Source organism: Danio rerio, chromosome 15 (assembly GCF_052040795.2).
Source record: "Danio rerio strain M-AB ecotype USA chromosome 15, GRCz13ab, whole genome shotgun sequence".
Taxonomy (NCBI): Eukaryota; Metazoa; Chordata; class Actinopteri; order Cypriniformes; family Danionidae; genus Danio; species Danio rerio.
This window is the reverse complement of record NC_141035.1, coordinates 48555001-48580248: the sequence shown is the minus strand read 5'-3', so window position 1 is coordinate 48580248 and position 25248 is coordinate 48555001. Positions and strand designations below refer to the sequence as shown.

The 25248-nt window shown below is 38.2% G+C and overlaps 1 protein-coding gene and 3 long non-coding RNA genes across 10 annotated transcripts in view; 3 read left to right on the top strand and 1 right to left on the bottom strand.

The window, feature by feature from the left end:
* The window catches only part of LOC147833781 (uncharacterized), a 290137-nt gene that overhangs the window by 204381 nt on the left and 60508 nt on the right, over window positions 1-25248 (top strand). The window lies entirely within an intron of this gene.
* LOC147840724 (uncharacterized) lies at window positions 346-3340 on the top strand. Its single transcript, XR_015510064.2, has 2 exons — window positions 346-476; window positions 1719-3340. It is a non-coding gene; the product is annotated as an uncharacterized LOC147840724 (long non-coding RNA).
* sagb (S-antigen; retina and pineal gland (arrestin) b) lies at window positions 2267-24063 on the bottom strand. Of its 7 annotated transcripts, none has more exons than XM_087283271.1 (15): window positions 23959-24063; window positions 21238-21293; window positions 21094-21154; window positions 19103-19147; window positions 18816-19015; window positions 18669-18728; window positions 16112-16179; window positions 15216-15351; window positions 12467-12551; window positions 11421-11493; window positions 10449-10586; window positions 8325-8402; window positions 8214-8228; window positions 8071-8123; window positions 2267-3101 (listed from the first exon to the last, which is right to left on the bottom strand). In XM_087283271.1, the coding sequence occupies exons 2-15, from the start codon at window positions 21283-21285 to the stop codon at window positions 3052-3054; spliced, it is 1110 nt and encodes a 369-aa protein (XP_087139397.1). In that variant the 5' UTR covers window positions 21286-21293; window positions 23959-24063; the 3' UTR covers window positions 2267-3051.
* LOC147840723 (uncharacterized) lies at window positions 6377-9539 on the top strand. Its single transcript, XR_015510044.1, has 3 exons — window positions 6377-8751; window positions 9080-9220; window positions 9461-9539. It is a non-coding gene; the product is annotated as an uncharacterized LOC147840723 (long non-coding RNA).

The window sequence follows — 25248 nt, the reverse complement described above, 5'->3', positions numbered from 1 at the left end:
CACAAGGGGGCGTATTCCGACAGTCGTGTCCAAATGTCGTGTGCAGTGGAAAGCCGGCTTAACCCCAACCTAGCCGCCTTTCTCCTGCACATGATATTTGGACAGGACTGTTTGAGTACGCCCTCTTGTGGCAGTCGCAGAGTATTTTCAGTGTTGTTGCGCACCATGGGAGAGAAGCTGATTCTCGCAGTGTCCGAAATAAAGGAGTGCAAAAGGAAGAGCCTTTATTCTCCGTGCATTCACCATGGCTGAATAAATGAATACTAGAAACTCACAGACCGCTAAAAATTTTGGAAGGAATGTGGAGACATATATTTAAAAATCATATATATATATTTTTTTGTTACTCATTTGTGAATAGAAATGTTTTTTTTTTTTAATATAGACTTTTTCTTATTCAAAATATAACTAAGAAACTGTAAGACCTGCTTGGACAACACTGAAACACATCACATGCGGTTGGCCGGTAGCATACGGTCTATTCATAGGAGTTAAATATTTAAAGGGTCACGAAACACCAAAACACATGTTTTGAGCTGTTGACAGTCGTATATGTGTCCCACACTGCTAAAAACACTATTAGGACACCTATATTTCACTAAAAAGTGTAAATTGGTTGTTTTTGCGTTATTTCAAGCAAATTCGTACTTCCTGTTTGAAACGAATTTTTGAAGCTGCGTCACGGTCATGACATAATAGCGTGTATTCCAGCGTGCAGACTGGACGTCTGTGCCAGAGTGTGTCTTATTACGTCTTACAGTGTGATGCATTAATGCATGAGTAAGGCTTGGTTCAAACCAATCAGCATGCTCTATTGTGCAACTTCATTAATATTCATTACTGTGTTTACACGACATGGACGCCACGTTGTGTTGGCAAAACAAGCGTGAAGTGTTGCTTTTATAGTTTGCTGCAGTTCAGTTTTGTTTTCATTTTCTCTCTGTGAGAGCTCAGCTGGAGTCACGCGTGGATTAACAGTGTACGCGACGCTCGACAACAATAACTTACGTGTCTAAGGAGGATTATTGTTTACCTGAGAGCTGTTCTCATCTGCAAACGCTGAGATCGGATGTGCTTGTAGTCTCCTCTTAATAAAGACACGGCTCTAGTTGTTGGGGATTGTCCTGTCTCTACAGATTTGGTAAGTGAGTGACCCGTGCTCTTTGTTTATTCAGTTTGCTCGTATCGAACTAAGTTAACTATTGCACCGTAACATGTTAGGACCACAACCAAACTTTAACCTCGTGTAGGGTTTTTAACCGCATTTAGTGACCGGAATAACACACGCGGCTTTCTGACACTACCTGCCGTGTGCATCTAAGTTTCCGGAAAATGCGGAGGTTTTTTTTCTCTCATTCGCCGTGCGGTATCAAACATTGCATGAAAAATACACGCTTAGAGCAGATCCTCAAATCAAATATCTCGTTTGTCGCGAGGGGCATGAATGAATTCCCTGAATGAAAGAGCCAAACTGCAGTTAAAGTCCACCATTTAATAATTTGGCAAATAATTCGACCACAGATGTCCATGTAGGTTAAACACCATCACTTTCTCCTGTGTGTGTGTATTTTGACTGAAACTCAGCGCGCACAAATAGACACTCCCACACCCTCCCACTTTAGTTCCTCCGACACTCCCCCCTAAACAGAGCTGGACACGCCCACTTTTCTGACTTTTTCCAAAGTAGAGGTGTGAAAACACCCTGCTGAAACGAGGAGGTTTCATGGCCCTTTAAACGGATCCGCAGCTCAAATCAGATCTGAATTTTCTGCATAAGGAGATGATCGGAACTATACGCAGCTCCCGGACTACTCTCCTTTGGAAATGAATGACTTCCGGTCTGTCGCTTGTTGTTTGTAGCGTGCAGTAGAAAGGAGGCTTAACAGTCTACTTATAATCTAATTAGAATTAGTTGGCATGTAGATGCAATGCAACTTAAATTCAACAAACGGACCATCAAAATAAAGTGTGACCATGATGTTTAATTAATTAAAACAATGTTAAAGGTCTACGCCATTATCCTAGTGGTTAAGTGCGCTGGCATATGGTGCTAACGGCGACCAGAGTTCAAATCCCGGCTCGAGGTCCTACGCAGACCCAATGCTCCCAATGCTTTCCTGTCTGTTCTTCACCATAAAATCCCAATAAAAGAACAAAACAATGTTAAAGAGTCCACAACATCAAATTACAGTGAATTCAAACCGACTGAATCATTAAAAAGATCATTGTGATGCTTCTTCTGTATAGAAACCAGGTAAAACTAATGTTTGCTGTCACAAACAGCTTTTATTTGAGCTCAAAGCAAATAACAACAGAGTTAATTACTATGCAATAAATGAGCTCGTTACAAACATATTATTATGCACTGTATAGAGCTCTAGATTTATAGTGTCTAAGAAAAAGCTGTACAACTAATTTCACACTTTGAACAAGGATTTGGTTTAAATATATATATTATATGGATCAAAATGCAAGTATTAAGCATCCATGATCAATTGCACTACAATAAACTGCATTATCGGTGGTTATCAGCTGATAGATATGGGCCAGTGGGGGCCTTCTGTGCCTACTGGTAGGCACAGAAAGCTGTTGTCATCCATCCACATGGTTAATCAGCTATAGATCACATACGGCTGCGGCTGGAGGAAGAATTACTCATTAAATTTCCCATTATTTGTATTTTTTTAACCTCCACCTCTACCCCAACCATCAGAGTAATGTAAAAACAGATCTGGATCTGGAGACTTCTCTATTAGTATAGCTGATTAACCATGTGGATGGATGATAACAGCCAGTAGGCCCATATTTATCAGCTGATACCGCCCATTCAATCGAGGGGTAACATTCGAAGTGGGTGCGATACACAAAATTAATTTTAGTGAAAACAAACACAGACAAAACACACCACAACATCTACATCATCTCCTCATGCATCCATGAATATTCATATGCACAAATCAGCCAGCTCAAAACACGTATACGTGTCATCCGTGAGCGGAGAAGGCTCTCAGGGCTCCGCCGGAGAATCGTCATCATCGCCGATGACGCCTTTCAGATATGAGCGTTTAAACTCCTCGAACACCAGATCAGTTGTGTCCTCACTGCACACACACACACAAACACACACGCAAGAATTCAAACCACACAAACAAGACAAGTTAAACACTGATATAATGAGATGAGACTACATTAGAAAACAGCAACAGAGGTGTTTCATGTCACCGACACACACACACACACACACACACACACACACACACACACACACACACACACACACACACACACACACACACACACACACACACACACACACACACACAAACACACACACACACACACACCTGTTCCTGATGACTTCTTTATATTGTGCTCGGACAACAGATGAACTGAATGAACAGTGTTAAACTGGGGCTCGGCACAAGAGACGGGATCGCGTTTAGATCAGACACTGATATCGCACTCTCTTTTTGGCTTTTCCAATGCCGAAGTGGATCATTTATCATCTCAAGAGTGTGTGTGTGTGTTTAAGAGATTAAAGATGAGGAAGTTTACACCACACATTGTGCGACAAACACGTGGAATCAGACACACGTGGGGTTTTTCAGGAGGATTATATAGCAGCACTGTTCACAAATTGGATCTTTAAAAGGGAAACAAATGTTTAAATATCAAATAACCTGATTTTCACCGACTAAAACATTATTTTCCAGCACTTTTCCATGAAATTACATTAAAAATGACATGAAACGTTCGAATACCAGCCATTTATTTAACCTCTTAAGGCCCAAGGTGTTTTGAATTATTATTTGTTATGAATATTGTTTCTTTCATTTGCTTGAACAGAATTAGCGGCAGTAGTGTGGTAGCGGTGGTGGTAATGGACAGTGTGGTAGTGCAGTAACATCAGATATAATATGAATGCATAGAATACACAGGCTGACAGAGGATAATCACAATGCAAAACACATCGTGAAACTGTGACTTACCTCTCTTTAGGAGGAGAATGGAAAGAAAATGAAGGAAAGAACATTTTAGTTAAATAAGTTCTGCAAAATTGTGCAATATAAACAGTTTGCTGTAAGGCTCATCAATTAAAATAACAATATTTTCAATTAATAATAAAATATTCAATCAGAGCTGTAGAGTTGCACTAAAGAAATGACAGTAATTTCTGCACTACAGCAATTGTGTCATTATTTAGTTCATGTATTAATTGAGTAATTCAGTTTGTGAATCATACGTTTAATTTAACTATAAGCATTTCTAAGGCCGTACTCACACTAGGTACAGTTGCCTCGAACCGGGCCAAAGCACGCTTGTCCCCCCTCCCGTCTCCCCCGACGGCCCGCGCTCACACTACAATCGGGCCTCGACACGCTTACGTGATCGCTGCTGCGCTGTTCAGTGAGAGGCGCTCTCTCACTCAGCAGCACAGTGGAGATTTCTCTAGTTATATCGTTTCAGTCGTTTGATATGCAGTGACATGCAGTCAAATATTCCGCCAAACAGTCCTTAGGGATGCGGGGACACGCAGTCAGATATTTCGCCGAACAGATCCGGCACTTTTGGCGCTCATAAACAATCATAAAGCCCTCGTGCTGCAGGAATGAGGAGGTCTGCTGAAGGCGCGCAGCTGTCGTGCTGTGAGGAGTTTGCGTCTTTAATAAACTACGGCAGTTTGCGTTCACTGAACAGTAAGAATGATTAATAAATCCATGTGAAACAGTCCCTTAAAAGTCACGTCTCACTTTCAATATCGGGCTTTGGTGCGTTTTGCACTCACACTACAAGTGTACCGCGCCAAAGCCCAAGTGAACCGCGCTCAGGCACACCTCTTCCAACCGGGCCAGGGCCGGCCAAGTGAACCGTGCCTGAGCCCGATTCAGCGCACTCACACTTCTCAAACGATCCGGGAAACGGGCCTGGGCACGGTACGGATGGCATAGTGTGAGTAAGCCCCTAAGATAATGCTTTTACTGACAATGCTTTTGCTGGCATTAACTTATAAAAACATTATAAATATTATTAACAATCATACATGTTTATGTATTCTAATTAGTCTACTTAAATGAACTGCAGTTAAAAAAAATAATTATTATTTATTAGTATTAATTATTTATAGTTACCTTAATTACCCTAGTTAAGCCTTTAAATGTCAGTTTAAGCTGTATAGAAGTGTCTTGAAGAATATCTAGTCTAATATTATTGACTGTCATCATGGCAAAGATAAAATAAATCAGTTATTAGAGATGAGTTATTAAAACTATTATGATTAGAAAAGTTTTTAAAAAAAATCTCTCCGTTAAACAGAAATTAGGGAAAAAATAAATTGGGGGTCTAATAATTCAGGGGGGCTAATAATTCTTACTTCAACTGTATGTATCTTTTTAAATCACACCTTGTGCAATCTAATAAACAAGTTGAGCCACATTAAATAACCGACTTTATTTCAAAATATTGTGCAGTTTTGGCTTAAAATAGAAAAATATTCCACATGGAAAAAACAATAGAGTAATAAACAGCAAATACTACAGTGTTCTCAAACAATACTATAGTAAGGCACTTCAATTAATCTGTTGGTCTGTACACTGGCTGCCAGTTACATTCAGAATAGATTTTAAAGTATTATTACTGGTCTATAAATCACTAAATGGCCTAGGACCTCAATACATTACAGATATGCTCACTGAATACAAACCCAACAGATCACTCAGATCTTTAGGATCATATAAACTAGAAGTTCCAAGAGTTCAGTCAAAGCAGGGTGAATCGGCTTTTAGCCACTATGCCCCTCGCTGCTGGAATCAGCTTCCAGAAATGGTCAGATGTGCTCCAACATTAGGCACATTCAAATCAAGACTGAAAACACATCTGTTTAGCTGTGCCTTTAGTGAATGAGCGCTGTGCTGCGTCCGACAGATTGCACTATTATGTCTTTCTCTTCTTCATTCTTTCATATCACATTTTACCTGTTTTTATGTTTTGTACATTACAGATATGCTCACTGAATACAAACCTAACAGATCACTCAGATCATTAGGATCATATAAACTAGAAGTTCCAAGAGTTCAGTCAAAGCAGGGTGAATCGGCTTTTAGCCACTATGCCCCTCACTGCTGGAATCAGCTTCCAGAAATGATCAGATGTGCTCCAACATTAGGCACATTCAAATCAAGACTGAAAACACATCTGTTTAGCTGTGCCTTTACTGAATGAGCACTGTGCTGCGTCCGACAGATTGCACTATCATGTTTTTCTCTTCTTCTTCATTCTTTCATATCACATTTTACCTGTTTTTATGTTTTGTTTTGTTTTTACGCATTTTTATTATTTGTTTTTATTTTTATTTTACTTGTTTCTTTTATTCTTGTTTATGTAAAGCACTTTGAATTGCCATTGTGTATGAAATGTGCTATATAAATAAACTTGCCTTGCCTTGCCTTGCCGCGCTAAATCTAAGGTTGCTATAGCAACACAACAATTAAAGTAATATAAACAAATGACCCAATATTGTAGATTTCTACAACTATAGGGTAAATTATACTACAATAGCACATCACAGACTACTGTAGTAACGTTGAAATTATACTACAGCAGTGGTCCCCAACCTTTTTATCACCGCGGACCTGTCAACGGTTATCAATTCTTTTTATGTTTCAATCAAGGTTTATATGCATCAAATACACCAAACATTTCAACTGACGAACATATTAACAATAATACAACCGTATAGCCGAATTAAATGTATGCATTGGCATTTTACAGCCCTAATGAGTATGATTATGTGAAACTCCATATAGATACATATTGCAATGATTTCGGGTACTTATTTAGCGATACACGCACACATATATGCACAATCCTTAAATGCTCTGCTGATTTGGACTCTATAATACCTGTTTTATAACTTTAAACTATCAACAACCACCACTGAGCTTTATTCTAGCGATCGTTCTCCCCGCTCTGTGGTGGAGTTTGGCATAGTTCATTTCACATGAGATGGCGGGGGTGACTGGAAGAAACCAAGTCGCGGGGGGAATATTTCCTACAGAAATAATTTGATTTCTTTTGTGGCCCGGTGGTTGGGGACCACTGCACTACAGTATTATTACAATATTACTTTACTATAGTTAATACTACAGTATGCTGCAGCATTCATTAACAAAGAGTTTTAAATACTGTAATATCTACAGTCTAATACACTTAACTATAGTATGGTTCTAAATCTACCTGACAAAGTTTTGTCGTCTATCCTAGTTTTAGGATCAACAAATATTAATTTGACTTCTAGTTGATCATTTGGTATCAGAAGTGTCTTATATAAAAGGCAAAGGCCTCTAGATTACCCTTTTTTTACCACATGACTCCATCATGAGCTTGGAGGACTGCATCCATACATCTCTGCACTGACTCAAATCACTGATTAATAAAGTCATCTGGAATGGCAGAGAAAGCGTTCCTGCAGGACTCCCAGAGTTCATCAAGACTCTTTGTGTTCATCTTCAACGCCTCCTCCTTCATCTTACCCCAGACATGCTCAATAATGTTCATATCTGGTGACTGGGCTGGCCAATCCTGGAGCAGCTTGACCTTCTTTGCTTTCAGGAGCTTTGATGTGGAGGCTGAAGTATGAGGAGCGCTATCCTGCTGGAGAATTGTCCCTCTCCTGTGGTTTGTAATGTAATGGGCAGCACAAATGTCTTGATACCTCAGGCTGTTGATGTTGATCATCCACTCTGCAGATCTCTCGCACACCCCCATACTGAATGTAATCACAAACCATGATTTTTTTCTTCACCAAACTTGACTGATTTCTATGAGAATCTTGGGTCCATGCTGGTTCCAGTAGGTCTTCTGCAGTTTTGGTGATGATTGGGATGTAGATCAACAGATGATTCAGCAGAAAAATCCACCGTCTGACACTTTTATAAATGATCAACTAAAAGTCAAGTTATTATTTGTTGCTCTTACAACAGGGATCCACGACAAGACTTCTGTCAGGTAGTGTCTTTTGCTTTCAGTGCAATTCCAATTGAGGTATTTTAGTCAAATGCATGTTTTGCTCACCTGGACCGGGTTTGGGATGCATGAGTTTGAAGGGAACCTCCACTGCAACCTCACTGGAAAACACATACACACACCCATAATGACATCTTACAAACATACACTCTCTCAAAGCTGAAAAAACTTACACAGCACTCAGAACTCACCTGGATCCGACCATGCTGAAAGAAAGCAGAAATACAGTCATGAGCATCTGAAGCACTCCTCATCATCATCTAATAAGATGTTGTGTAAACAATCCTGTGATGTTCGCTCACCCGGAAGCGGTACATTTCACAACCACTCTGTAGGACACCAGCATACCCAGAATCTCCCTCAACACCTCGTCCTTCACGCTGCAGAGCACAGTCAGCACATTGACACACTCCACAAAATATCTTCTCTCCGCCTCTAAACAACTTTCTTCATTTGATCACATGGAACGAATTTAGGGCGGGGCTATCAGTCAATTATGGTGGGGCTATTAGTCCTTCAGGGTGGGGTTTTAGGAATTAGGGGCAGGGCTATCAGTCATTTAGGGCAGGACTATCACTCGTTTAGGGCAGGATTATTACTCATTTAGGGTGGGGCTATCACGTATTAAGGGTGGGGTATCAGTCCTTTAGGGTGGGGCTATCAGTCCTTTAGGACAGGACTATCACTCGTTTAGGGCAGGGCTATCAGTCCTTTAGGGTGGGGCTATCAGTCCTTTAGGACAGGACTATCACTCGTTTAGGGCAGGGCTATCAGTCCTTTAGGGTGGGGCTATCACGTATTAAGGGCGGGGCTATCAGTCCTTTAGGACAGGACTATCACTCATTTAGGGCAGGGCTATCAGTCCTTTAGGGTGGGTCTATCACGTATTAAGGGTGGGTATCAGTCCTTTAGGGTGGAGTTATCAGTCCTTTAGGGCTGGACTATCACTCATTTAGGGCGGGGCTATCAGTCCTTTAGGACAGGACTATCACTCATTTTGGGCGGGGCTATCAGTCCTTTAGGGTGGGGCTATCACGTATTAAGGGTGGGGTATCAGTCCTTTAGGGTGGAGCTATCAGTCTTGTAGGGCAGGACTATCACTCATTTAGGGCAGGGCTATCAGTCCTTTAGGGTGGGGCTATCAAATATTAAGGGCGGGGCTATTAGTCCTAAAAGGCAGGACTATCACTTATTTAGGGTGGGGCTATCAAGTATTAAGGGTGGGGCTATCAGTCCTTTAGGGCAGGACTATCACTCATTTAGGGCGGGGCTATCAGTCCTTTAGGACAGGACTATCACTCATTTTGGGCGGGGCTATCAGTCCTTTAGGGTGGGGCTATCACGTATTAAGGGTGGGGTATCAGTCCTTTAGGGTGGGGCTATCAGTCTTTTAGGGCAGGACTGTCACTTATTTAGGGCAGGGCTATCAGTCCTTTAGGGTAGGGCTATCAAATATTAAGGGCGGGGCTATTAGTCCTAAAAGGCAGGACTATCACTTATTTAGGGCGGGGGTATCAGTCCTTTAGGGCAGGGCTATCAGTTCTTTAGGGTGGGGCTATCAGGCATTAAGCCGGGGGCTATCAGTCCTTTAGGGTAGGACTATCACTCATTTAGGGTAGGGCTATCAGTCCTTTAGGGCAGGGCTATCAGTCTTTATGGGTGGGGCTATCAGGCATTAAGGGCGGAGCTATCAGTCCTTTAGGGTTGGACTATTACTTATTTAGGGCGGAGTTATCACACATTTAGGGTGGGGTTATCAGTCCTTTAGAGTGGGGCTTTGAAGCATTTAGGGCGAGGCTATTAGTCCTTTAGGGTGGGGTTATCAGGCATTTAGGGCGGGGCTATCAGTCGTTTAGGGCTGGATTATCACTCATTTAGGGCAGGGCTTATAGTCCTTTAGGATGGGGCTGTTATGTATTAAGGGCAGGGCTATTGGTTTTTCAGGGCAGGACTATCACTCATTTAGGGCAGAGCTATCACTCATTTCGGGTAGGGCTATCAGTCCTTTAGGGTGGGATTATCAATTTTTTAGGGTGGGGCAATCAGGCCATTAGGGCAGGACTATCAATCATTTAGGTTGGAGCTACCAATCCTTTAGGGCGGGACTATTACTCATTTAGGGTAGGGCTATCAGTCCTTAAGGTCGGGATTGTCAATCCTTTAGGGAGGGGCTATCAGGCATTAAGGGCGGGGCTATTAGTCCTTTAGGGTGGGATTGTCAATCCTTTAGGGAGGGGCTATCAGGCGTTAAGGACAGGGCTATCAGTCCTTTAGGGCAGGACTATCACTCATTTAGGGCAGGGATATCAGGCATTAGGGGCGGGGCTATCAGTCCCTTAAGGCAGGACTATCACTCATTTAGGAAGGGGCTATAAGGGCATATCTTGCTTTTGCTCTAGTCTATGTGCTGTATGATCTGCACTCACATGCTGGATGAGGCCAGGTTGGTGTCATCATGCTTCAGTTTTCCATCCAGAGCGAGCCCCCGTCTCTCGCGGTTGTTGTCCAGCAGAGGACAGAGAGTGTAAACCTTCTTCAGACTGGTTCCAGACGGCACTGCATCCCTGCGGTAGAGCAAAAGAAACGAGCAATTTTGTGCAATTTTGTCAATTGTATTAGTTTACTCAATTATATTAGAGTAAATTGTTGTATAAACTTTTGTCAGTTGCATTTAATTTGATATTTCTTTCTATTTAGCTTACATGTTATTTTTATAAAAAAAACACACTTTATTTCTAAACTATTTTGCCGTTTGCCCACATGAAAACAAAGTATTAATATACAGCTAAAGTCAGAATTATAGCCCTCCCCAATTCTTTTTTTTTCAACACATTTCTAAACATAACAGTTTGTTCTGCAGACAATCCAAAGCAAATATTGCTTAATAATATTAACCTTAAAATGCTTTTTAAAAAATGTAAAACTGCTTTTATTCTAGCCAGAATAAAACAAATAAAACTTTCTCCAGAATACAAAAATATTACAGGAAATACTGGGAAAAATCCTTGCTCTGTTAAACATCATTTGGGAAATATTTGAAAATGAAAACAAAATTCACAGGAGGGCGAATAACTATGACTTCAACTGTATACAGACAATTATTTTTATTTAATGGGATAAATACAGTATTTTTCATAATATGACTTGTACATTTTCATCACTGAATATAATTGTAAATATAACTAATATGTAAAAATAACTATAAGTATAACTGAAATAATAAAAACATGTTATGCATCTGTTTGTTTGTTTGTTTGTTTGTTTGTTTGTTTGTTTGTTTGTTTGCATGTTTATATATTAACAAAATTCTTTTTTTTAAAGTTATTGTTAATTAATGTAGTAAACTAATAATATCATAAGATCATGTGACGCACACACAGTTGTGTATTTATACTCACTTGGTTTCCTCATAGGCCACAGATTTGACATACTTGTCATTTGAGTAAAGCACCACATTAGTGACCTGCTCCACTGTCACAGAGAAACACAAAACACATGTAGTAAAGCTTTAAACACACTTCTTTCACACGTTAAATGACTTCTATTATGCCCTTTTTGCAAATAAGCAATAGTCTTAAGACAGCACACACATTATTCATTATACCACGTTAAAATGTGTTATTGCGCAGGGTTTGTGTATATCTCTTTAAATGTAAATGAGCTGTTGTCCCCGCCCTCTTTTTCATATAAATAGGTGGAGCCTTTACAGCTTGTGCTTCAGTTACTCTTGTGATTTAAAGTGATTTACTCCAGTTTAAACTCCTAATATAAGCATATTTGCAGTATATTTGTGCAACATAAGCAGCACACAGAACAAAACAGAGCATCATGTAAGTATTACACTATAATCTCTCTCAAAAACACACAGGTTTATTTGAACAGTGCACAAATGAACACAAGATGGCAATGTCGTACACAGTTGACCATATTAAGACTTACTCAGAACTCAAAACGACACTGGAGTAGTTTGAGTTTCTTCGTAAACTGGTATATCTTTCATTCTTAAACAGCAATGTTACACACTACAGAAGTGTATAAAGCATGAAGTGTCACCCTTTAAAGGTGTAAATGAATGATTTTTTTTCCATTAAAATATCTAAAACTAACTAGACTAGTGTTATATAGGCCACAACTCCCATGATTTCCCACTCAGCCATGCGCTCGTCAAGCTCTGCATTTGTTTGTTGTGTATAAACGCCCTCTAGTGGTGAAAACTACACATTGTGCCTCTAAAGCACAGGTGTCAAATCCAGTTCCTGGAGGGCCGCAGCTTTGAGCACTTTATTTCCAACCCTGCTTTAACACTCTGAACTGTAGCCTGAAAGACTCAACTAGATTAATCAGGTGTGTTTGATTAAGGTTAAAGCTAAACTGCAGAGCTGCGGCCCTCCAGGAACTGAGTTTGACACCTGTACTTTAAAGTTAATAAAATGTGTTTGATTACCTGAGACGGTCACGTCCTTCACGTTCCTGTTGGAGCTGTTGTCAATCTCCACACTGATGTTGATCTCTTCTCCATGATAATACGTCTGAAACATCAACAGTTCAGATTTAGTTATGGTTTTTATGTAAGGAGCAATTAGGGATTGGTTGTTGAAGCATTAGGGCGAGGCAGTGGCGCAGTAGGTAGTGCAGCAAGAAGGTCGCTGGTTCGAACCTCGGCTCAGTTGGCGTTTCTGTGTGGAGTTTGCATGTTCTCCCTGCCTTCGCGTGGGTTTCCTCCGGGTGCTCCGGTTTCCCCCACAGTCCAAACACATGCAGTACAGGTGAATTGAGTAGGCTAAATTGTCTGTAGTGTATGAGTGTGTGGGTGAATGTGTGTGTGGATGTTTCTCAGAGACGGGTTGCGGCTGGAAGGGCATCCGCTGTGTAAAAACTTGCTGGATAAGTTGGCGGTTCATTCCGCTGTGGCGACCCCGGATTAATAAAGAGACTAAGCCGACAAGAAAATGAATGAATAAATGAATGAATGTTGAAGCGTTAGACTTATAATGTCAGGGCTTCATCACCTCCACAGATGTGCATTGTTTACCAATAATTCAACAGGCTGGAGTCAATTGTTCCACTTATTCACTCTTCAGATGTTGTTTTTGAGACATTTGTCAGGTTTCTGTCCAACTCAAACTGCTCCTGTGTGTAGCTCTAGTTTCATACACATCTCCTCCAGAGCCGTCTGTTGTGTTTCGATGTGATTTTTGACTGTTGTAAAAACTCAAATTAATCAGCGGAGTGATATGGAGCTGTAATGTGCTCAAAACCTGCAGGAACTACTTTATTTCAAAATAACGGCATACCTTAAGGCCCGGGTATTCTTCAAACAACAATCTTTTCGGCCAAAAAGAAGTTTGAAAATGTTGAGTGAGGGTAAACTATGCTTTTGAAACCTTCCGACATCCGCTCGGCATGTGTTTACATTGACTACCAATTGAAAAGTAGTGCATTGGAAAGGACAAATCCATTCTGTGTGAATCCTTACTCTGCTACTCCATCCTCCAGTGTATTCATGTTACTAACTTGCCGTTGCTGTGCTTTACGTTTTTCTCTTTTGTCCGACTCTGAACTGTGTGGTGGATACAAAACATGTAAAAGAAGGCGGAGTTTCAGAACACACCCACTGATTGCATAATCATCAGAGACAAAGGACAGCTCAAATGTATTTAGAAGCCAAAACAATCGATCCTCACTTTCATCCACTACACCCACCCCCTCCCTCATGATCCTCACTTTCATCCACTACACCCACCCCCTCCCTCATGATCCTCACTTTCATCCACTACACCCACCCCCTCCCTCATGATCCTCACTTTCATCCACTACACCCACCCCCTCCCTCATGATCCTCACTTTCATCCGCTACACCCACCCCCTCCCTCATGATCCTCACTTTCATCCACTACACCCACCCCCTCCCTCATGATCCTCACTTTCATCCGCTACACCCACCCCCTCCCTCATGATCCTCACTTTCATCCGCTACACCCACCCCCTCCCTCATGATCCTCACTTTCATCCGCTACACCCACCACCTCCCTCATGGTTCCCACTTTCATCCACTACACCCACCCCCTCCCTCATGATCCTCACTTTTATCCGCGAACCGGTCACTTTCTTTTTCACTTTCGGGTTGAGGACGGAGTAAATGCCATTTGCCTAGAGCGCCAGTTCAGTTGTCTCCTGCCCTGCGTGTGTTTAACATGCAAAGAAATTTGGATAAGACCAAGGACGCGCTTTTGGAAGGAGTTTCAGTATAAAACAAGTAATATCGCATCAGCAGGCTATCCTGCATTTCCTTCAGTTTCATACAATTTGGGGTGTTTCATTTTTAATCTTTAGACTTTAACAGCAGTTCAGCAGTTCACTCTCGTTCAGCAGATTTTCATTCAGGATGTTTTAATAGAGTTTGATACCGCATAGCGAAATGAAAGAAAAACCTCCGCATTTCAGGACTCGCGTGATCCTTTAAGGTAATCAAAATTCGCTGCTTACATGCTCGACCCTTAAGCAGTATTATCTTACTCATAAAATCGGCGTATTGGTGTCCATGTGAATGTACTCTAGTGAAAGTGCCAGATGAAGTCGCAAGCCGTCAAAGACAGCCCTATTCTCTGCCTCTAAGCTGCTTCCATGAGCCCTCATATTTCATAAGTTTGATGCGTTTCCCCACCTACACGCAACTTTTGTAAATCGTCTGCTTCACATTGCTGTGTCAGAATCCTTGCTTGTAAAATACAGCCATACTTTAAAACGCTTAGTTTAAGCAAATTTGATGAACGCGATCGTGCGTGTACTGCACTGTACTGCACGCGTTGTGTTTTGAAATTTTTATGGCGCTTGCATGCCTGTGTTTTTATTTCTATAATAAATACGGCATTTCGTGATTAATCATGATTATTTCCAAAAAAAGTGTGATTAATTACGTTAATGTTTTTAATCATTCGACGGGCCTACTTTTTATGTATAGTCATGAACACACTTGTTTGTAGAGTTATTTCTAGTCATTTTTCCCATAGGTAACTGAATCAGAAGTTCTAAAACAATCATAAAAACAAGCACACTTCTGCATTACAGAATGAAGTAAATACCATCAGCCAATCAGAATGATCAATATATATATTAGATTACCATCATTCAACAGACCAATAGAATAAAGGATATTTATAGTTGCTAAAATCCAAGAATGGGTCAGAACACACCTCTTTTTCCAGACTGACACGCATATGCAGAGGTTTATCTGACATGATGAATTCACAGGTAGTTTCTCCGGCTGGAGGCTCGCCGCCTTTATCTGGAGCGTACTGGATCTTTCTGATGGCCAACCGCACTGAACTCCTGCAGATCACAGAGAGATCTTTATACTGATCATATTAAATCTGTCACTGCATTTCACTCTTTTTATATCTAAAAGAGCCAATATTGTGCCAGATACTGAAGTTTACACACAAAAAAAAAACATTTTGGAGATAAAATAATTACCGAAAAGAGGAGATTACTGAAAACTTGATCATACAAAATGTCAAAGTATCATTAAAAAAACACACAAGATGTTTCAGATTACAATTTTTGAGTCTCATTTTTGTACCATCACCCTGCTGAAAAATCCAGCTTAAACCAGCCTAGGCTGGTTGGCTGGTTTTAGCTGGTCGACCAGCCTTGTTTTAGAGGGGTTTTGGCCACTTCCAGGCTGGTTTCCAGTCATTTCCAGCCTGGTCTTAGCTGGTCAAGCTGGGAGATGACCAGCTAAAACCAGCTTGACCAGCCTAGCCAAGCTGGGTGTCCAGCCAAAACAAGCTATATCCAGCTTTAACCAGGCTGGTCAAGCTGGTTTTAGCTGGATTTGGCTGGTCATTTTCCAACCTGACCAGCTAAGATCAGGCTGGAAATGGCTGGAAACCAGCCTGGAAATGGCCAAAACCCCTCTTAAACCAGGCTGGTCGACCAACTAAAACCAGCCAACCAGCCTAAGCTGGTTTAAGCTGGAATTTTCAGCAGGGCAGGACTGGGCTTTGGCCTCAAAGTGTCTTATGTTTGTCATGTCTTTTTCTTTAAATTGGTCTGGTCAAGAAAATTGTGCGATTGTGATTTTTCTCACCTCTTTTGGGCTTTTTCATCCTGATTTTCTGCACAGAAGGCCTTCACTTCAAACTCCACAGCACATTGCTGCACAAACACACAAACAGATCTTTTAGAAATTCAATGATAAAACTCAATGATAAAAAGAACATATATATATATATATATATATATATATATATATATGAGCAAAATCACACATATGGCTGTATATCAGCACTGGTGGGAGGCGTGCGTTGTTGCCTTAGTGCTACTCGTGTGATATTGCGTTTATACAACAGTTTGACGGCATAATTGTGTATATAAAAACAATTTCAAACATGGAGAGTCTCAAAAACCCTTTTGTATGAGGAACTACTTTCTTCCGCGTTGGATTCAAATCATAAGCAAAGAGCTTAGAATGTCCAAGAGGCGACACTCTAGTGTAATTTGGGAAACAGCCACTAGAGGGCGCGGCGGCAATTTTGGAATGAAAACTCCAATAGAACAACAGAATATTATAAGTCTGTTAAATAAACTATTAAAAGTGCTGATGATTGTCATAGTGAGTGTTGTATTGGCGTCTTTCAGGTTGAATCTCAGCTTTAATGCGCTTTTTAAATAAATAAATAAAAAACAAAGCAGCTGCTTGCCATCGCGACAGTAATGAGATTCAATGCACAGCCAATCACTTTCACTCCAAAATGGCGGAATCCGGGGCTGTTGCTGGGCGCTGCTGTTGCAATGGAACGTTCTATTGAGTGTCGCCTCTTGGTCATTCTAAGCTCTTTGTCATAAGCTGACAGTTAAAAAGCTGAGCGTGCATCTTTTAAACTTTAGATCTGTAGTGTCTGCTTGTTTCTGGCTGTATGTGGGTGGAGTAATACACAAAGGGTAAAGAGGCTGCACGGGTGCTGATATTACTTAAATATATCACAGCTATCAGCCAATCAGATTCGAGAACCGGACATATATATATATATATATATATATATATATATATATATATATATATATATATATATATATATAATTTTTTTGAATACTATAATAAATGTTTATTAATGTAATTTATTTACATACATTCCATAACTATATTTTAATGCTTCAAAGAAAAGATATAGCTTAATTTAATCAACACTCACACAAATACTCGAGTTAAAGGAAATTAAAAATATTTTAAAAATTAAGCAGATTTTCCTCAGCTTTGTTGTTGCCAAAGCAACATTTCTAATATTCATGTAGTTTTATGATTCAAATAATAAGCTAAAAGTGACGTGATAGATAATGTACAACCATGTAAATAAATAGAGAAAAACATGAAATTGTATATTTTGCATATAAAAAAATTTATGAGCTGTTAAAAATATATTTAGTTTACATTTTCAGATATAATTTACATATAAATGTATAATGCCAATGAAAATGTAAACAAAATATATTTTAACAGCTAATAAAAATGACTAAACCCCCTCATAAAAACTAAATCAATGTAAACACTACACTACACACTCACCGGCCACTTTATTAGGTACACCTTACATCTAAGGTACCCTTTTTCCTTCAGAACTGCCTTAATCCTTTGTGGCATAGATTCAACAAGGATTTTCCTCCATATTGACATGATAGCATCTCAGGTAGGCTGTGGCGTTAACAGGATGCTCAATTGGTACTAATGGGCCCAAAATGTACCAAGAAAATCTCCCCCACACCATTACACCATCACCAACCTGTACCACTGATACAAGGCAGGATGGATCCATGCTTTCATGTTGTTGAGGCCAAATTCTGACCCGAGCATCTGAATGTGTCAGCAGAAATGGAGACTCATCAGAGCAGGCAACGTTTCTCCAATCTTCTATTGTCCAGTTTTGGTGAGTCTGTGTGAATTGTAGCCTCAGTTTCCTGTTCTTAGCTGACAGGAGCGGCACCCGGTGTGCTCTTATGCTGCTGTAGCCCATCTTCCTCAAGGTTGGATGTGTTGTGTGTTCAGAGATGCTCTTCTGCAGACCTCGGTTGTAACGAGTGCTTATTTGAGTTACTGTTACCTGTCTATCAGCTGGAACCAGTCTGGCCATTCTCCTCTGACCTTATCTACAAGGCATTTGCACCCACAGAACTGCCGCTCACTGGATATTTCCTCTCTTTCAGAACGTTCTCTGTAAACCCTAGAGATGGTTGTGCATGAAAATCCCAGTAGATCAGCAGTTTCTGAAATGCTCAGACCAGCCCGTCTGGCACAAACAACCATGCCATGTTCAAAGTCACTTAAGTCTTCCCCATTCTAATGCTCGGTTTGAACTGCAGCAGATCGTCTTGACCATGTCTACATGCCTACATGCATTGAGTTGCTGCCATGTGATTGGCTGGTTAGAAATTTGCGTTAACGAGCAGTTGGACAGGCGTACCTAATAAAGTGGCCGGTTAGTGTATACACCACACTACTGTATGTACATACATGAGGTCAAAAATAAATTAAGATTAAAGGAAAACAGAAAAAATAAACAAAGATAAAATACAACTGATTCAAACTAATAAACATTACAATAACATCAGGTCAGCGAGGGCTTATGTTTAGATGTTTGTTTGTTATTTACCTTTCCTACATCGTTGGGCGCCGGCTGCAGAGTCACTGAACAGGGCAGGTTATCTGGAAACTAAGAGAAAAATCATAACATCTCAAACCCACTCGCTCCAAAAACTCACAACAGTCAGTCAGTAAATGAGTCTGTACGACTGATCACCTCAAAGAAAAAAGGATGAGCGTTGCCTCCCAGTTTGCGCAGGATCTTCTCCTGCACTTTAGTGTGAATGCTGCGCTCTTTATCCTGCAGAGGAGGATAAACCTGCCGCATGCACAGGAAAATATCCCTGCGAAACGCCATCCCCATCACATCCATGTCCTCGCGACCGTAGCGGAAGGTGCAGGAGAGCATCACGAACACTGGAGGAGGTCAGAGGCTGCTTTCATTAATCCACAGAGTTCATAACCACATTTTGAGCTCATGTAGTTTTATACTGACAATCTCACCTTTCTTATCTTTCACCTGCTCTGGGTCGATCAGCACAACGCCATCTGAAAAATCATGTAGTCTTATATTAATGTTTTTTCATTGTCGAGTCACTTTTAAATTCTTGTTTATTATTTGTTGTCATTTATTTATTAAACACCAGTAAAGATTGCATTAAACCACTATTGCATATGAAAGGTGTTTAATAACGTGTTTAATAATTAAATCAGCTTTTTTTTTAAAGGTATATTTTCATTTTAATTAGTTTAATTTATTCAATCATTTTCCTTCGGCTAAGTCCTTTATTCATCAGGGGTTGCCACAGCGGAATGAACCGCCAACAATTCCGGCATACGTTTTACGCAGCAGATGCCCTTCCAGCAGCAACCCGGTACTAGGAAACAGCCATTCACACACACACTCATACACTACGGCCAATTTAGCTTATTTAATTCACTTATGTTTGGCCTGTGAGGGAAACCGGAGCACCTGCCTATGCCAACTTGACAAGAACATGCAAACTCCACACAGAAATGCCAACTGCCGGGATATCTTTATTTAAAATGAACTTTTAAGTCTATTAGTTGTAGTAATAAGCATTAATAAACAAGTTATTATATATATTAACACAACAGTTCTGTCTGGTTGTCAAATCTGATTGGCTGATAGCCGTGTGATATTCTACAATAGCAGCACTCTTACAGCCTTTTCACTTTTGTGTATTACTCCGCCCACATAGAGTGACAGCAGATCAATAAACTCACTACAGTTTGACAAATATTGCAGCTGTTGGACAACATAATGTACTTTTGAGGCTTTTTAGTCGAGGATTTAGTTGTTTAGACGGCTAGAGATTGATTAATAGGTTATTAGAGGAGAAAAACTCAAAAAACAAATCATTAGAGAACAGGTGAGTGACTTTGTAAGTCGATCTCTCTCTTTTTTTATGTTGCAGTGCTGCAAGTATACCATAGTAAAATGATGTTTGCTTCACTTTGGCTTTTTCAGGATTAATTACTGTAATCTTCAGATTGCAACCGAGAAATACTTGTAAATCTGTAGACTGATGGCATTTAATGTCGTTCAGCCTTATAATCCTAAAATGTCAGCAAAATCCCCTGCTTGGTCATCACTTTAGACATTACGCTAGAGAATCACTCCAGCACTAGCTCTAAAGTGACGATGGTGAATTAGCAACAGTTTCTGCAGATGTGAATGAATGGTGGAAGAAAGTAGTTCCTAATACAAAAGGATTTTAGAGTCTGTGTTTGAATTAAATTTTTTTATACACACAATTATGCCGCTGACCTGTTGCATAACGCAATATCACACTCGTAGCAATGCGATATGGCTGTATATCATCACTTGTGGGACACTAAGGCACTTGGCCTGTGGTCTTGAGCCAACACACGGCTCCCATCAGTGACAATATACAGCCATATCGCACTGCTACTCATGTAATATGCGTTTATACAACAGTTTGATGGCATAATCTTGTAAATAGTGTAAATCAACGGCATAATCTTGTCTATCGTGTATAAAATATATATTTTATAATTAAAAATAAATTAATAAATTAAATAAATTAACACAAACTTTATTAACCTTCAATTAATAAACTAATACAGTAAAACAGAAACAGAATATATATCCATAAAAATATATATACAAAAAGAATATTTACTGACATCAGAGAACCACAAATTATTAAATTTAATTTTATAAATATAATATAATATAATATAATATAAAATTTAAAAATTTAATATAATAAAAAATATAATATAATATAATATAAAAATACATTAAAAAATATATTTACAACTAAAATCTAACTTGGAAAAAAAAATCTCAAATCAGTTCAGGTGCCGTTTGGGATTCCCTGTGACCATATCCGATTGTTTATATACTAATATTTATATATTATAAGCATTATTAAACTCTAAACCTTTTTTAGTATATTTTGTACATTATTACTTTTATTATAGCTGTGATTGGTTCTTAAACTCACCAACAGGATCAACAAAATCACAGTGGTCCACGAAATCTCGCTTCCCCATGTAAACGCCCACCTATGACATCATACACTGTTAACCAATCACTGAAGCACACATTTATATAGAATGGACAGATTCATATTTAGACAGATACTGACAGATTTATCTCTGGAGATTTTCTTGTAGATGATGTGCTTGGGACTCATTCTGTCTCCTACAGCAGAAAAACAAACAAGGAGGATTGATAAAAATTTATATTGCATCATATAAAAAAACACACACGATCAGTGGTTCCAGTTCTAGGCTGATGAGTGACTGCACTCTAATCTATCTATCATCTATCTATCTATCATTTTATTCATTGTTCAATCTATTTTTCTAGTCATTGCCCAATCTATCTATTGTTTTATCAATTGTTCAGTCTACTGTTCTCACTATTGTTCAATATATTGTTCTATCCATTGATCAATCTATCGTTATATCAATCGATCAATCTATCTAGTTTTATCCATTGTTCAATCTATCATTCTATCCATTATTTAATCTGTCATTCTAGTCATTGTTCAATCTATCATTCTAGTCCTTGTTCAATATATTATTCTGGTCATTGTTCAATCTATCATTATATCTATTATTTAATCTATCCTTGTAGTCATTGTTCAATATATTATATTAGTCATTGTTCAATCTATCATTCCTTCCATTGTTCAATCTATCATTATATCTATTATTCAATCTGTCATTCTAGTCATTGTTCAATATATTATTCGAGTCACTGTTCAATCTATCATTCTATCCATTGTTCAATCTATTTTTATATCCATCATTCAATCTATCATTCTATCCATTGCTCAATCTATCATTCTATACATTGTTCAATCTATCATTATATCCATTATTCAATCTACCCTTCTAGTCATTGTTCAATCTATCATTCTTTCCATTGTTCAATCTATCTGTTTTTTCAACTGTTCAGTGTATTGTTCTGTCCATTGTTCAATCTATCATTTTCTGCATTATCCATTCTATGTTTTATCAATAGTTCAATCTACAGTTCTGTTCATTGATCAATCTATCTATTGTTTACATAATTGTTCAGGCTATCAATCTATATACTATTCAGTCTATTGTTCTATCAATTATTCAATCTATCATTCTCTGCATTGTCCAATCTATCAAATGTTTTATCAATTGTTCAGTATATTTTTATCCATTGATCAATCTATCATTCAAGACATTGTTCAATATATAATTCTATCCATTGTTCAATCTATATGTTTTATCAAATGTTTAGTGTATTGTTCTATCCATTGTTCAATCTATCATTCTATAGATTGCCCAATCTACCTATTGTTTTTTCAATTGTTCAATCTACCATTTTATCCATTGTTCGATCTATCTTTCTATTCATTGTTTAAACTTTCATTCTAGTCATTGTTTTATCTATCATTCTATAGATGGCCCAATTTATCTATTGTTTTATCAATTTTTCAATCTATCATTTTATTCAATGTTCAATCTGTCATTTTACCCATTGTTCAATCTATCAATCTATTGATTGTTTTACATATTGTTCAAATATATCATTTTATCAATTTTTAATTGAACTATCATTCTATCCACTGTTTAGTCTGTCCATCCTTCTATCAATTGTTTAATCTGCAATTCATCTATTGTTTTATCAATTGTTCAATCTATCATTCTATTCATTGTTTAATCTACCATTTTATCCATTGGCCAATCTATCTATCGTTCTACCCATTGTTCAAATATATCATTCTATACAAAGTTTAGTCTGTCCATCCTTCTATCAATTGTTAAATCTGCCTATCCTTTAATCCATTGTTCAATCTACCTATCTATTGTTCAATTTCTCTTTCATTCTATCCATTGTTTAATCTATTCATCATTCTATCCATTGTTCAATCTAACATTATTTTGACTGTTTTCTTCTATTGTTCAACTGTATTCATTGTTTCATCAATCTACCTATCTATCTATTGTTTAATTTATCTTTAATTCTATCCATCCTTCAATCTTTCTATTGTTTTAACTATTAATCTACAATTACAGTTTGATTTATATTTCATTCTTTCCACTGTTCAATCTATCATGCTATTGATTGTTTACCCATTTTTCGATCTTTCCATCCGTTGTTCAGTCTGTCCATCCTTCTATCAATTATTTAATCTGTCCATCCTTCAATTGTTTTACCCATAATCTATCAATCAATCTACGTATCTACCTAATGTTCAATTTATCTTTCATTCTATCACTATGTCAATCTATTGTTTTATCCATCGATCGACTTATCCATCATTCTATCCATTGTTATCCATTGATCAGTATATGCATTACTTAGTTCAATCTATCTATTGTTCAATTTGTCAATCTATTAATTGGTTTTATCAATATTTGTTTAATCAGCAATTCTGTCCACATTTTCATTCAATTCTACAATTAAATGTATTAATCATTTATTAATTCCTCAATCAATTTATCACTTCGTCATTTAATCCATACTCCGTTTCTCATTTAATTAGTCAACTATTGAATTATTCAATCTATCTTCCTATAAATAATTCAGCTTACACATTATTTTCCAGTACAATTCTCACTATTAAATCGTTAACTATGGTTTTCGCCTCAATAAACTCCTAATTTGATGCTTATTGATAGTTAAGGTATGATTAAGGATGCAAAATAGGCATTACAGTATAAGTACTTACAGTATAAGTACTAATAAACAGCTAAAATGCTAATAATATCCAGGTATATAAGTCAGCAGTTAATTGTGAGAATAGTCCCAATACTAAAGTGTTACCATCATTAACATCTAATAACTACTATTATTAACCGTTAATAACTCCTGTACTTACTGTAAATGTGCTGAGATCAGCTGTAGTCGTGCAGTATCACTCACCTGTCTGTGTGTGCTTGTGTGTTGAGACGCAGATGATCCTGTGTGTCCAGTTAAAGTGTGTGTCCAGCGTGTTTGAGGGTCAGTATTTGTAAGCTGTGGCTCCGCCCTCTTCTTTTCCGTCAGCGAGATTAACGTCTCCGCATAACTAATCCAATCATACAACACTGATAAACATTCGCCGATATCATTATTACATCACACACTGGAAGTTAAGAGGAGAATACATGGCGAGTAATAAGATGTGCATTAATTGAGATTATGGGAGACCTAAATAGGATGGAGGTCAAGGGTCATTTAAGGCCTTCTAAGCAATAAAGAAAGTGTATTTTAATGGAAATATCAACACGTACTGCACTAATTATAGCAAAGATGAAGCTCTGTGTTCGTTTACTCACCCCTGTGTTACTCAAACACATCTGAATTACTTTGCTCTTTGCATAATTATTATAAGAATTATTATGCTTTGCATAATGTCAGAACTTATTTAAAATGCAGCGAATGAGTGGCTTTATATTCTGAATATTGACTTAAGTGAATCCAAAATGCACTTCTTTACATACCAAATGCCATGTGTTTTAAATTTACGTTGCAAGTCAGATTAAATATATTCTGCTAACTTACATTTCAATCTGTTTAATCACAGAAAATGCATCACATACACTGACTAACACTAACAAACTGCTAGAGCATTAATTAATGTGTTTAAATCAGTCAAAAATACAAATTCTGGCCAACTAAATAATACATTAACATTTCATAATAAAGTTCAATAAGTTAAAGTATTTCACATTAATGATTAACAAAGAGCAATACTTTTGTACAGTGCACTTGCATTATTCTGTTTCTGCTAGATGCATGCAATACTAATCAATATAGCATCATTACTAGCTGTTAATGTTATTAGTGCTGTCAATTGTATGCAAAATAAAAGTTTGAATTATCAAAATATATTTGTGTGTACTATGTACAGTAGAAACCAGAAGTTTACATACACTCTAAAAAAAGGAACATAACCGTTTTTTTAAAATGTCTGATGGTAAATCACACTAAACGTTTACTATTTTAGGTCTGTTAGGATTAACTTAATGATTTACATCTGCTAAATGCCTGAATAATGAGAGGGTTTTTTTTGTTGAGATTTCTAGACAAAGTTTTACATAAATTTCCTTGGTATTTTCTTTTAGCTTTGCTTTTAAACTGTATAACTTTGGTCAAATGTTTTTATAGTTGGGAATTTTTTAACTTT

What these genes read in the sequence shown, in the direction of transcription:
- sagb (XM_087283271.1), bottom strand. Translation starts at nt 21,285, where the DNA reads ATGAGTCCCAAGCACATCATCTACAAGAAAATCTCCAGAGATAAATCT. An exon ending in AAATCTCCAGAGATAAATCT is followed by an intron (nt 21,155 to 21,237) that starts GTCAGTATCTGT and finishes ATGATGTCATAG; the next exon opens with GTGGGCGTTTACATGGGGAA. An exon ending in AACCTGGCCTCATCCAGCAT is followed by an intron (nt 8,403 to 10,448) that starts GTGAGTGCAGAT and finishes TGTGCTCTGCAG; the next exon opens with CGTGAAGGACGAGGTGTTGA.